This window comes from Sturnus vulgaris, chromosome 17, assembly GCF_052056855.1.
Source record: "Sturnus vulgaris isolate bStuVul1 chromosome 17, bStuVul1.hap1, whole genome shotgun sequence".
NCBI classification, from domain to species: Eukaryota; Metazoa; Chordata; class Aves; order Passeriformes; family Sturnidae; genus Sturnus; species Sturnus vulgaris.
In genome coordinates, this window is record NC_142259.1 from 8,386,718 (window position 1) to 8,400,788 (window position 14,071).

The 14,071-nt window shown below is 44.4% G+C and overlaps 1 protein-coding gene across 1 annotated transcript; it reads left to right on the plus strand.

Moving 5' to 3' along the window:
- Positions 1 to 18: 18 nt before the first annotated feature.
- Positions 19 to 13,893, plus strand: ZNFX1 (zinc finger NFX1-type containing 1). Its single transcript, XM_014888959.2, has 13 exons — positions 19 to 545; positions 1,264 to 3,255; positions 4,439 to 4,567; positions 5,006 to 5,151; positions 5,347 to 5,490; positions 5,883 to 6,000; positions 6,247 to 6,488; positions 6,592 to 6,731; positions 7,047 to 7,201; positions 7,845 to 7,990; positions 8,347 to 8,457; positions 9,176 to 9,271; positions 11,370 to 13,893. Exons 1-13 carry the CDS (start codon positions 68 to 70, stop codon positions 13,794 to 13,796), a joined length of 6,324 nt encoding a protein of 2,107 aa, XP_014744445.2. The 5' UTR covers positions 19 to 67; the 3' UTR covers positions 13,797 to 13,893.
- Positions 13,894 to 14,071: the final 178 nt, after the last annotated feature.

The window sequence follows — 14,071 nt, forward strand, 5'->3', positions numbered from 1 at the left end:
GGCCGAGGGCCGGGCCGAGGGCCGGGCCCGGGCGGGTGGGCAGAGCCGCGGCTGCCTCCGCCCCGCAATGCCGGGAATGGAAAGCGAAAGCAGCCGTGCCGGGGTCGGGCAGGTGGTGCTGCGCAGTGTTTCGCGTCCTTCCCACTTCTCCTCTCCTTCTCTTCCCCTCTCCTCCTCTTCGCTTCCCCTTGCTGCGGGAGCCGGAGCGAGAAGGAGAAGTTTCGTTTCGGGGGCGCTGCCCGGCGGTGACGAAGGGCGGGGGCTCTGCCCACCGGGCGGGACTTGTAGAGAACTGGAAAGTGAAACTTTTCGGGGAACTGGAAGGGGAAGCGCTGGTGGGTGTCGGGGCAGACGCGGCGGTTCCCGGGCTGTGCGGTCAGTGCAGCGCAGCATCGCCCGTGTTCGGCCGCAGGAGCGCCACGGTCCCCAGCGCCCAGCGCTGCCCTCTGCCCGGGACACACCTGGAGCAGTCCCCGGCCGGGCGATGGAGGGTCCTGGGCAGGAGCCTCACGCCCAACAACCCCAAGGTGCAGCGAGAGATGAAGGTACTCCCGGGAAGCAGGGCAGGAGGGCTGGGTGTGGTGCTGGTGGTTTGTGGTGCTGGTGCTGTAGGTGCAGGGGGATCCGCTACTCCCCTGCCTGGGTATAGGGAAATTTTCTCTCGAGGCTGAGTTTCAACGCTTCCTTATTTGCCCTTGGGAGTCTGTTTGGGGCCATGATGCGGTGCTGTGTTGCAGTAGCCTCTTGCTATTTTTTCCTGCTAGCAATCAATTCTTCCGTAAGTGTCCTGTGGGGAGTCTGACAAAGCCTCTATGGGCTGTGCTTCCTGCGACTCCGAGAGGCTGGGCCTGTGTCCAGAAGCTCCATGTTTTGTGTTTGCTACGTACAGCCTGTTCAAGTCAGTTCTGTCATTGTTTCACTGATGACCAACTCCCGAGGAAGTGCTGTCCTGTGCAGAAAACGTAATCTTTCACCTTCTTACTTCTGCTTTCAGTTCTGTGGAAAGAGCTTTTATTTTTAGTGTCTTTGTAGCTCAAGTGAGCTCTAAGCATGGCACTCTCTTTAGCAGTTAGTAAAAAGGCTACAAATGAGACATAAAATTTGCAAGTCTGTGTGCAAATATAATTATTTTTTAACTTGATGTCAAATGCTCAAAATATGCTCGCTATCAGGCCAATATGCTTATTCATCTTTTATGGGAGGCATGTTAATTTGGTTGATTTATAATTAAGGAGAGTCACTTTTTTTTTGTTTTTTTTTAAGGGCATGCACTTCATTTGGACACTGGCTTTATGGGAAGGAACAGAAACAGAACAAATAATGTACCAGGCCAGGCACCTCAGTTAGGGGAAAACCTCCAAGACAGTAATTATACCCCTCTACTTGGGCAAAGAGAAGAGAGGATTGGTGGTTGGATTTCAAAGGTTCCTCAATCAAATAAGAATAAACCAAGAAACCAAGGTGAAAAGGCCAACAGTGAAGCCACAGGATTCCAGACTAAACAGGAGAGTGAGGGAAGGAGAATGAGGTATCAAGGTGGGCAAACACATGAGATGGGCAGAGGACCCTGGAACAAGCAAGAAAATGCATTTAGAGGAAGAAGGTATCAGCTTGGACAAGCCCGTGAGAAGACCAGAGGACCCTGGAATGAGCAAGAAAATGGAGGCAGGGGAAGGAGGTATCAAGGTGGACAAGCTCAGGGAGGAGGTAGAGGGAGAGGGCAGAAAAATGAAGGTAGCACATGGAGGATGCAACCTCGGGAGAATCCTCATTTCTACCAGAATGCTACCCCAGGTGGTGCACACCACAGTAAGCAGCCTCGACAAGCCAGAAGGATTGACTATAAATTCCTTGAAAGTCTCCTCGAGCAAGACTCCTCAGCAATTGTCATCGTACTTGCTTCTGGTTCAGGGTTGAAGGAACTTCTTTCCCGAACAACTATGAACCACAATTTAGTTCAGCTCATTTGCCAGGTGCTTCAAAAAGCATGTCATTCCCAAAAGGATAGACAGGGTGTCCAACACATTCTTGGAGTTTTGAAGGAGTCCAACTTTCTCAGGATCTGTCTGCCACAGTATGTGTCTGACATGGTAACACAAGTAGATCCTGCTGTACGCCATGCATACCCTGAGCATATCAGCAACATCATTTTACTTCTTCAGCACCTGATAAGTGCTTTCCCAGCCAGCTCTGTGCAGAAAGTCTCCATTCTCTTCACAGTCTTGACAGCATCCATAAATGCCCTGAGAGGTTTTGGTGTAGACATCACAGAAGAGACAGAGAAGAATCTTGATCAAGTCCAGATGCTCATGCAGCATCTGCAGGAGAAGAGACGTGAAGGCACACTGAGGGCTGATAAATGTGCATTTATGCAGCCTCAAGATGGGCAAGAAAAAAGCTATCGTACCATGAACATTTATCCAACATATGATGAGATACACGGTAAAGAGAAACCTTTTCTACGTCCTAATTTTGTTTTTGGAAGATATGAAAGCACCAATATTTATCTTGACACCCACTTCAGACTTTTGAGAGAAGACTTTGTAAGGCCTTTAAGGGAAGGTATCATGGAGATTTTGCAGAACCTCCAGGACAGAAATTTGAGAAAGAAAAAATTTGATGATGTCAGGATCTACTTTGATGCACGGATTATTGCCCCACGTTGTACCTCAACTGGTATTTCTTACAAGGTCGAGTTTGACACACAGCCACTGAGGTTTGTACAATGGCAGAATTCTAAACGATTGCTATATGGATCCCTAGTCTGCATGTCCCAAGATCACTTTGAAACATTCCTTTTTGCCACTGTTTCTAATCGTAATGCTGAAGAACTTGTCAATGGGATTGTAGAGCTGTGTTTTGATGCAGAGAGCCAGCCACTGCTGGCAGAGGTTCAACCCTCAGACTCTTTCCTCATGGTAGAGACAACTGCCTATTTTGAGGCCTATCGACATGTGTTAGAAGGGTTGCAGAAAATGCGGGAAGAAGATATCCCATTCCAGAAGTACATTGTGGAATGTGATGCACAAGTGAAGGAGCCAGCATACCTGACAGTGGATACTGCCTACAACCTTGCACCCTTGGTGAAGACTTCACATAAAGAGGAGTGCCCTGATAGCTTGAAAAGTGTCCGCATTCTAGATTCCAGTCAATGGCTTTCAATGGAAGCTTTGAAATTAGATGAATCTCAGATGCAGGCATTGAATCTTGCACTTACCAAGGAGCTTGCTATTATCCAAGGTCCTCCTGGAACTGGTGAGAAATATTTGCTTAAAGACTGTGTAATTTAAGAAGTTCTTGTTGATTCCTCCATCTAGGGAGATTAACTTCAGAGAAAGGTAGCTGTACTGTCTCCAAAGCTTTAGTCCTGTGGCTAATTGATGCTTGAGTCACTCAGTTAGTGTGAGCTGTGGAGACAGTTTATGTCCTCAAATACCCACATCTGATCTTTGCCCACCTAGATACAAGTAGACACCGACTGCAGTGTTGTCTGTGCTTGTATATTGGGGTGAAGAGGTTTTCAATCGCCTTTGAGAACACAGTCCCTCTTGCTGTGCAGCACTCTATTACTTGTCTTCATGGCATGTTAGTGCTTTGGGAGCATTCAGCCATGAACCATTGTGTGAATAAAGTGTTACAAGATGAACTGTAATTGTTTTAAATGGCACCTGAATTTAACTAGGATACAACAATGCTTGTATTGCAATAGTAATGTAGCCGTGGAAAGGGGTTTTAACCCTTTAAGTGCAGCAGAAATAAGATGCACAGCTACATGGTTGTCTTTCATGATAGAAAGAAAGAGAAGTTTATTCAGAAACACACTTGGTTTTATAGCATGACTCGCAATTCCAAGAGTAGAGAAAAGGTGATTGGTTCAGAGAGAAAACATCCCATTGCCAGGGCCTGGTCATACACCACAACAGGTGTTCTATCTTGTTATTAATTCCTTTTTATTTTGACCAAATTATCACCCTGGGAGAAATTCTCCCTAGCCTTGAACTGGACCAGCTTATCAGCTGGGAACAGAGCTGAAAAGCTGCAGCCTGGAATATTTCAGGCTGTAATTTTCTTACTTTCTCAATATGTGTCCTACAGAGTATGTGGATGTTTCATGTGCAGCCAAATGTCATGTATGGTGCCAGTATCAGAGTGGGCTGAGGGATGCAGTGGGAGAGAAAACTGTGTCCAGGTTTGGTATATTTGCCCAAAAAATAACCATCTTTCAGAACGTGGCCTTGCTCAACTACAGGCCAGAAAGTCAGTGTAATACTATTTTGTCTACGTTTTGTAAGCTAGTTCCCCCTGCAGTCAGTTATCTTGGTACAGACTAGATTGGCTGCCTAGAAATAAGTCTTGTATCTGTTTTTCATTATTTCTATGTTTCAAGGCACTCATAGAGGATGGATTACCCTTTTCTGATTCTGAGCTTGTCTTGCAGGGAAGACTTATGTGGGTTTGAAGCTTGTTCAGGCTCTCTTGACTAATGATCACGTGTGGCAAAGGACTTGGAAGTGTCCCATCCTTATAGTCTGCTACACTAACCATGCACTGGATCAGTTCTTAGAAGGTAAGAGTTCCTGCAAGCAGGATGAAGGTAGAATCATAGAATGGTTTGGGTTGGAAGGACCTTAAAGACCATCTAGTCCCAACCCACCTGCCATGGTCAGGGGCACCTTCCACTAGACCAGGCTGCTCCAAGCTCTTCAGCCTAACCTTGAACACTTCAAGCAATAGTTCATCCACAAATTCTCTGGTTAACCTGTTTTTAGAACCTGTAATTAGAAACTATACTATAACTCTTACTTTGCTCATTGTATGGCATGATAACCTGCATTTTGGTTTGATTATTTTTAGTGGCTCTAGCCCCATTGATATAGATTAAAAAACTTCACTCAGAGCAAACCACTGTAGGATTTGCAGTCAGAGAGTGTCTTTCCTACCTCTTGTTCTACTGCTAAAAACTGAGCTTGGCCCTTTAGTTATAATAGTTCTCTTTCATTCACAGGAATACTCTCATTTCAAAACGATGGGATAGTGCGTATTGGGGGCAGGAGTAGCAGTGTAGCACTGCACAAATTCACCTTGAGGGAGCTGAAAAAGAGTAGTTACAGATTTGACTTACAAGAGTACTTCCACAGAGACTATGAAGAGGTATGTGCAGACGTCCTGGGAGATGCTGGGACTGGGTTGCCTGTGCATTGGAGGAGATAATAAACCTCCCCACCCCTGGCCTTTCACCTTTTTTTATGCTGAATTTGGCTTCTTAATTATTCTGTCGTTTTTTTCTCCTGCTGTTAGTGAATTTTGTTTCTCTGAGTGTGACACCCTTCTCTTTGTTATGAGTAGATAACGAGGGAGATGAGAGAGATTGAGGACAAGCTCCTTGAAGGAGCACACCAGTTGGAGTGCACAACCTACGGAGTTCTGAATGAGCGCTACTTGAAACCACACATAGCGCCCCAGCACTGGAACAGCCTGATAATGGGTCTGGTGAGAGAGGTCTCTTTCTTCTGAGTCAAGCAGTCCCAGTGCATGCTTACCACCCTTTCTGCTAATGGGCCAGAGGTTCCCCCAGCATACATCTTTTTAGCATCATTTGGTTACCGGAAAAGTGAGGGAGTGAACAGCAAGCTGTGCCAAATGACAGTAATTGAGACAGTCGGGGCTAACTGCAGAGATTCTAAGTGATCTTTAGCAGCATAAAAATGCAAGTGCCCAAAGAAAACCTCTTAAACTGAATGAGAGGAGGGGTACCCTTTCTGAAGATGTGGGCTTGTCTCAGGGGAACTTGTCCTAGTTACTACCTAGTTAAGGTGCTGCTTTGGTGTCATCCTGTCTCTGAAGTGCAATAGGCCTGGCTGATTTGACTTTCCCTGTATTAGGAGGACGATGAGCTTTTCTACTTGGGTTCACAACACTCACTGATTCTGGAGTGGCTGGGACTCAGTGTATCTGCCTTCACTCAGAATGCTGCAGAAAATATATGGGCTGAAAATCCAGGTAAAACAAATAAAAAAAACCACAAACACCAAAAAGACACCCATCCCACACACATCTTCTACAAGTGTGTTTACCTAAGCAGTGTATATGTGCCAGAAAACAGACGCTGCTACTAACAGGCACAGAATGATGTGTAATACTGTGAGGGAGTGGAAAGAAGATTAGCCCTAATTTCCATGTAGTGATCTTACTGCTTCACTGATAGAGTGGCTGTGGCTTACTGCATGTGACTGGTGACTCTCACAGGTCAGCAAGAAGGAGAGGAAGAGGAGGAAGATGAAGCAGGAGAGGAGCTTTTGAAGATTCCAGAGATGGCTGACCTGATTGAAGCTGAGAGAGTGATTGATGATGAAAAGACAGCAAACCCTTGGAGGAGGAAGGAGGAAGATGACCTAGCTGTTCATAAACTAGCCAGTGCCATGTTGGCTATGAAGCTGGACGAGGAAGAAGGAACAGCTCAACCACAGCAGGAGACCATGCAGTGGGAGGTAACTGCACACATTAGCATGACTATGAAAAGAATAACATGGGGATGATAATACAAAAGAATCTTCGTGCTGTAACTGCTTATTGGGGCACTTTTTTTTGTAGGTAACTCCTGGCCAGAGGAGAAAAATTAAGCGGAAGATGAAAGCTGAGCTCCGTAAACTGAACACAATGACAGAGTTAGAAGCCAATGCAATTCAGAACGTGTGGCAACTTGACCTGAGCTCCCGCTGGAGGCTTTACAGGTGACAAAGCTATTTTGCAGGGCTTGTCAGGCAAGCGTTTCCTAGGATCATTCCAGTGTGCAAACTGTGTCAAGCCATGATGTTTCTGCCTGTATCTGTTCAGCTCCTTGTTTGAACATGCTTGTTCTTACCTTCCTCGTACTGCTTGGGAAGCCATGTCATGGCCTGCTTTGGAAAATGTTCAGGACTAAGTACAGATGGTAATAATCTGTTTCCCAAAAGGCATGGGGGAAATTTTGAACTGAATCCACTCAGAATTTGTAGATCACCGTCTTGTTTTCCTTGCAGTGTGTGATAATGGCACTTTCTTCTCAGGCTTTGGCTGAAGACTTACCAGGGTTTTATTCGAGAGGACATTTTGCGGCTTGAAGAGCAATATCAGGAAGCAGCAGAAAGACTGAAAAGACAGAAGCTGCAGCAAGATCTCTACATTCTCAATAAGGCCAGAATTGTGGGGATGACAACTACAGGTGCAGAGCAATTGGGAAGCAAACCAGTATTGTAGTGCTTATGTCATGTTTAAAGAACCTTTTCGCTGGAAGATTAGTATTGTGTGTTGCTTCGCAGCCTGAGTCAGGCTCTGTATTAGTCTGGAGCCTTTTTAATCACTGACTCCTTTGCAAACGGGGCTGTTGTGAGAGTTGTTAATTAGTGGCATGAGCACCTTCTGTGCCCTTTTGCACTCCCCTTGTCTCAGGTAGCATTCTTCTAACAGAACTGCACCACTTGTGCCTTAGTAAGGCTCAGCTAATACCTGTATTGCTATTTCCATACCACCTTCTGGAGATGGTAGTGCCAAGGTCATCATAGTATGTCCCTTTGGAGAGACAATTTAGGCTTATTTATGTGTGTAGAACAATGTATTGAGTGTATCTTCATTGGAAAAGGACTAAGGCAGGCATAGGACTAATCCCCTGCCTTCATTAATAACTCTTCATGTAGAAACCATCTCTGATATGGTGCTGTTTTAAAATTCAAAAGGCTGAGTGTTAAAATGGAGAATCTTGAGAACTCCAGTCTTTTCTGAGACAGAGCCTATTCCTCTCTGTGAAAGGTTTACCTTGCTGCTTGAATGTAGTTATATCCTAAGGCTTTTCTTCTGTCCTTGCTCAGGTGCTGCAAAATACCGACAGATCTTGCAGTACATAGAGCCGAGAATTGTCATTGTAGAAGAGGCAGCAGAGGTGCTTGAGGCTCACACCATTACTACTCTGAGTAAAAACTGCCAGCACCTCATCCTCATTGGAGATCACCAGCAGGTAACTTTCATGACTAACATCTCTATCTGTCGTGTTAATGAACAAGAACTGTCTAACCAAACACTGTGGGAAAATTGCCAAGGCTTGTTGCTCTCCAGCTTCCACAGGTAGCACAGATCCTGTCTCCTGTAGAATAGAGCTTTTAGAATAGAGCTCCTGTGGGGCTGGTGTTTTAGTTTAACTGATACAGTTTTACATGTGCTTCGATTGTGACTGTATCTTTGATTTTAGCACTTCTGCAAGAATCCAGTCTCTGGCCTTTCAGTGAGCAGCCAGTCACAGAAAATGAGAGTGAAAAGTCCTACTAACACATAGGAAAAGTGCCAAAACATGACCTCCTATCCCTTCTCTTTCAGTTGCAGCCTAGTGCAAATGTATATGACCTGGCCAAGAACTTCAACCTTGAAGTCTCTCTCTTTGAACGTCTGATCAAAGTGGACTTCCCCTTTGTCTGTCTGAAGTACCAAGTAAGAAAGAGCTATAGAAAACTTCCTGGCATTTGTATTTAGGTTGTTTTAAGTTTGTTATACGCTTAAGTTTATATTTCTACTGTAAGAGCAGCCTAAAAGGAAAGAATGTACTATCTAACGTCTGAAAAGAGTGGTAGGAGCTGTCAAACTGACACAGACAGAGTTCCAGCATATTTTCAGTTATTTAGTGATATTGTCCACAGCAGTGTGGTTCTCATATTTTTTGTGTGAAGAACCAGTTTATTGTGGCAACTGAAACTTCCAGAATTTTGCAGAATGAGACAGCACTGTACTTCTCAGGCAGCTTCCTGCTAAATTGCTAAATCATCTATCTTGGTGCCCAGGGAAGTTAATGCTACCACCAGCAGTCCTGTACTAAAGGCACCTGGAAGAGCTCATTTAGTAGTTAAAGTGCTGGCTTTTGTTATCTATAAGTGTGCTTAGATTTGCACTGAAACCAACATTATTGTACAACAACCTTACCAAGAGATTTTCTTGAAGATACTCTGCTACTACCATGCCTTGTGGTAGTGGTGGTGATGTCAGTAATGGGGTGAGGGAGAGTGGGGATTGAGAAGTGTTCCCTTCTTGTCTCTTACTGAAAATTCATCCTTGTCTTGCATTCAGCCACTGTCTGTACAGTGGAGCAAAAGAATATTGACAGGGAAATATGATGCTCCTTCCTCAAGACTGATAAAACTGTTTTGTGTTTCAGCACCGCATGCGCCCTGAAATTGCCCAACTTATCAGTCCTCATATATACAAGAAGCTGGAGAACCATCCCTCTGTCCTGCAATATGAGAATATAAAAGTGAGTTTTCAGCAATCCATGTGGTTGCTTTTGTCCCATGTTACTAGCTAAATCAGTTTCTGTAAAATACAGCATTCAAGGATTTCAAACTCTTAGGTCAAATTAAGTTATTGAAATTTATACCTGAATCAAGGAATTGTGCAATATAGAATTAAGTAAGTAATTTGTAGTTCTTCTGGCATTAGTGATGGTGGACAGTGGAAATAGATCCAAAATCAATGACTTTAAAAAAACAGTAAAAAATGGAAGGAGGAACAAATGAATTGTAGAAATTTGAAAGGTAGGAAGAAATCTTAAATGAAAGACTTAAAGCATAATATGTGAAACTCCAACGTAAAATAGGTAACAGGATTACTGGAATGCTTTTGCCTTGGTTTCTCCATTTGGGCATTTTACCAGTAAACAACATCTGCAAAGAAAATCTATGCAGCTTACAAGTAGAAAGTAATCACTTATTATCTAACATGCACAATAAACAGCCGGAATTTAGTAAGTTATTAGAATGCTTGCCTTGGGTATCAGTCAGAAGTGTCAGTCTTTGCTTCTTCCTTAATGGTACTGAGTTTCCATCTTAACACTCACTCCCTATTTTCTCACCCTAACCAGGACTTCATGTATCTCTATGTTGGTGCTTTTCTTGCATCTTTGAACTATTAACAATCATCTCTCTGTACTCTTCCCTTGCATATCTTGCATAGCCCTTTTCTGCAGGCTCACTCACAGCTCTCTGTTATGACTAAACTATTTTCCCAGAAGTCTGAGCCAAGCTTACATTTTTACACTTATGGCCTTGGATCTCTGAAACACAAGCCACTGAATACCCTGGGAGAAAGTCTGAAGGCAGTTGTAGAAGTAACATTACAGTAGCTTAGACTATGTAAATCATAGTCTTCATAAGAAAAAACAGTACTAATTAGTTAAAAGTTCTTTAACTGGATGAAGGAAGCATAGTGAAAACTATAGCAGAATGCTGAAGTCAGAAAAGAGAAAATTAGCAGTGAAGATTTAATTATTAGAATAAGCTATCTGGGAAAGTGGCAGATCCTCTTTTGGTATCTTGAAATCCAGATCAAGTCTTTGTAGAAGGTGATTTAGTTAAATAAATTAGAAACCCAAATAAACCCCAGCCAAAATCCAGCCAACCAAAACCCCAACAAACAAGAAAAATACCACTTGAAACACGTAACAACCTGGGAGACCACAAAATTTTACCCCATTTCTCCTACAATAATCTGTTCTAGAGAATCTTGTGGTTCCATTTCGCCTTAAAACAAACTTGAGATACCAAAAGGCATCAAAATTGAATCTTCCCAGCAAGTACAATAACCAATGTAGGTGATGATTGAATTAAATTATACTCCACTGGACACTTTGCCACTATGGATACCTTGGAAAACCAGAGATCTTTTTGATCTACAAAAACTGTTCTTCCTGTTAAAATCAGCCTCTGGGTTTTGGCAGGCAGAACAGTAATTTCTTACAGGTAGAATAATTTCCAATTAATAGGAAAAAATTAAAAGCTCCTGGTAACTCAAGGCAAATAGAGTTTTTTAACAGTTGAGCAATCAACTCTAAACACCATGAGCTGATAAGTGACTACTGGAGTTCTAGCATTCCTAGTTTTTTCTGGTGAAGAAGAAATCTTCCTTGCTGCTTTGTTTTTATTGCAGTAACAGAGGAGGCATGTTTTAGGCAAGTGCTCAGCCCTGTACATCGATAACTTTGTATCTTTTCCCCAAGGGCCATAACAAGACATTGTTTACACCATGAATATGCTTTGAGAAATTACTAACACTTCATGTTTTCTTCGATATAACCTGGAAATGTACAGTAGAATCATCTCGTGAAAGAAAGGGAATAAAATCACTCACAGGAACTGATTTCATATTAGGATACTGAAATATTACCAATAAGTTGAAATGGGAATTTAATTAATAATCTATGGAAATCTAAGAGGAAATCACCTAAGTACACAGTAACTGCATACTGTAGTCAACTCCTTAAAAGTTCTCCTGTAAGTGGATAATCAGGAATATGGAAACAGGCTGGGGCAACAGAAACCAGAATTCTCTCTCTGACATCCTTCCTCTTGTTTCAGGGTGTCTCAACTAATGTCTTCTTTGTGGAACATAAGGTTCCTGAACAAGAGATCCAGGAAGGGAAAAGCCACCAGAACCCACACGAGGCCCACTTTGTAGTGGAACTGTGCAAATACTTCTTGTGTCAGGGCTATGAACCTTCTCAGATCACCATTCTCACTACTTACACTGGACAGCTCTTCTGTCTGCAGAAGCTCATGCCAGCAAAGATCTTTCAAGGTGTGAAGGTTCATGTAGTAGATAAGTACCAGGGAGAGGAGAATGATATTATTCTGCTGTCACTGGTGCGGAGCAACAAAGAGGAGAGACCTGGGTTCTTGCAGATCCCTAATCGGATATGTGTGGCATTATCCAGAGCTAAGAAAGGACTCTATTGTATTGGAAACATGAGAATGCTTGGCAAGGTTCCTCTCTGGAATGAGATCATTCAGACACTTGAGAAGAACGGTCACATTGGCCAGTCATTGGAGCTTTGCTGTCAAAACCACCCTGAAACCAAGACACAGGTATCTACAGGTCAAGATTTCAACAGAGTCCCGGAGGGAGGCTGTACTCGTCCCTGTGAATTCAGGTTGAGTTGTGGACATGTTTGCACAAGGGCATGTCACCCATATGACCCGGAGCACAAAAAGTACAAGTGCCTGAAGCCTTGCCAAAAGGTGGTTTGTGCAGATGGGCACCGCTGCCCAAAGTCATGTTATGAGCGCTGTGGAAAATGTATGGTGAAGGTAGAGAAAACTATTTCTAAGTGTGGCCACAAGCAGATGGTGCCATGCTCTATTCCAGAGTGGAAATTTGAGTGCCTAGAACCTTGCCAGAGGAAGTTAGACTGTGGACACACATGCAGGAATTTCTGTGGGCAACAGTGCACAATGAAGTGTCCTGAACAGGTTACAGCCACACTGAAATGTGGTCACAGGCAGGAAGTTTTTTGCTGGATCACTAGGATGGGATGTGAGGAGACTGTGAAATGTAAAAGTAAGTGTTCTGTCACACTGGCATGTGGTCATGTATGTTCAGGTTCCTGTCATACTTGCTTTGGAGGAAGATTTCATGAGGCATGTAACAGCCCATGCAAGGCTGTCTTGATCTGCTCCCACATGTGTCAAGAGCCTTGTACTACAGAATGTCCTCCTTGTCAGCAGGAATGTCAGAACTATTGCATTCACAGTAAATGCAAAAAGAAATGTGGGGAAAGCTGTGTTCCGTGTGCTGAGCCATGTGAGTGGCAGTGCCAGCACTACCAGTGTACCAATCTGTGCTCTGAGCCGTGCAACAGGCCTCGCTGCAATGTTCCCTGTGATAAAATGCTGGACTGTGGTCATCCGTGTGTTGGATTGTGTGGAGAGCCCTGCCCAAAGAAGTGCCTTGTTTGTCACCACGAGGAACTCACTGAGATCTTTTTTGGCTTTGAGGATGACCCAGAAGCTCGATTTGTGCAGCTTGAAGACTGTGGCCATGTCTTTGAGTCGCAAGGCCTTGACCACTATATGGATGAAGATGATGATGTTGTCAAGCTGAAGGTATGCCCTTCGTGTCAGACTCCCATCAGAAAGAATCTGAGATATGGCACCAGTGTGAAAAGGCAGGTGGAGGAGATAGAACGGGTGAAACAGAAAATCCAAGGCCCAGCACAGGAAATTGAGTCTGACAGACGGAGACTGCAAGAGGCACTGGCGCAGAATGTTGTTCTAAAGAGAAATCTACCCTTGAAGTATACCATGCTGGAAAAGAAACTAAAAGCTTCTGCTGTCTCCACAAAGAGTATTGGACTAATTGAGAACCTGCTTAATTTCTACAAACGTGTAGCAGACCTAACTGATTCTATGAAGAAAATTGATGAGTATGAAAGGCAGGGGCTGGCAGAGAGGCTGGATGAAGTGCAGAAGTGGCTGGATAAGCAACGCATCAGTTTTTCAGGACAGGAGCTCACTGACCTGCAGTCTGAGATCCAGAGACTGACGTATTTGCTGAGCCTCTTGGCAAGGTGCAAAGCAAATAGGATGATACCCACAAACATCACAGAAGAGATTAACAGTGCACGTGAGATCCTGGAAGGGACAAAGAAATTCACAGAGGAGGATGAGGCTGCAGTGAAGGCTCACCTGAACAACATCAATGCTAGCTTGCCCGTGTCAGGACTGGGGATTTCTGAAGCTGAGCGGGTGCAGATTGTCAGTGCTATTGGCTGTCCCCGTGGCCACTGGTTCAAATGCAAAAATGGACATATCTATGTAATTGGGGAGTGTGGGGGGGCAATGCAGAGGAGTACGTGCCCTGAATGCCATGAAGTCATCGGCGGCACGAACCACACTCTGGAGAGCAGCAACAGCCTGGCCCCGGAGATGGACGGGGCAACCCATGCGGCCTGGTCCGATATAGCCAACAACATGCTCAACTTCGAGGACCTCCACCGGCTGATGTAGTGGAGTGCGAACTTCGCTTTTTATCACAGACGCGCATACAGGGGCACAGCCCCTGCTTTCCCCGTTTGCTTGCTTACTAATAAAGTATCGCTGCGAACCGGGCTGTGTGTCTCTGTGGGGTGGAGCTGTGTCTGTGTCTGTGGGGCTGTCACTGTGGGGTGGGGCAGTGTCTGTGGGGCAATCTCTCTGGGGCTATGCTGTCTCTCTGTGGAGTTGTGCTGTCTCTGTAGTTTGGGGCGGGGCTGTCTCTGTGGGGCTGTGCTGTCCCTGTGGGG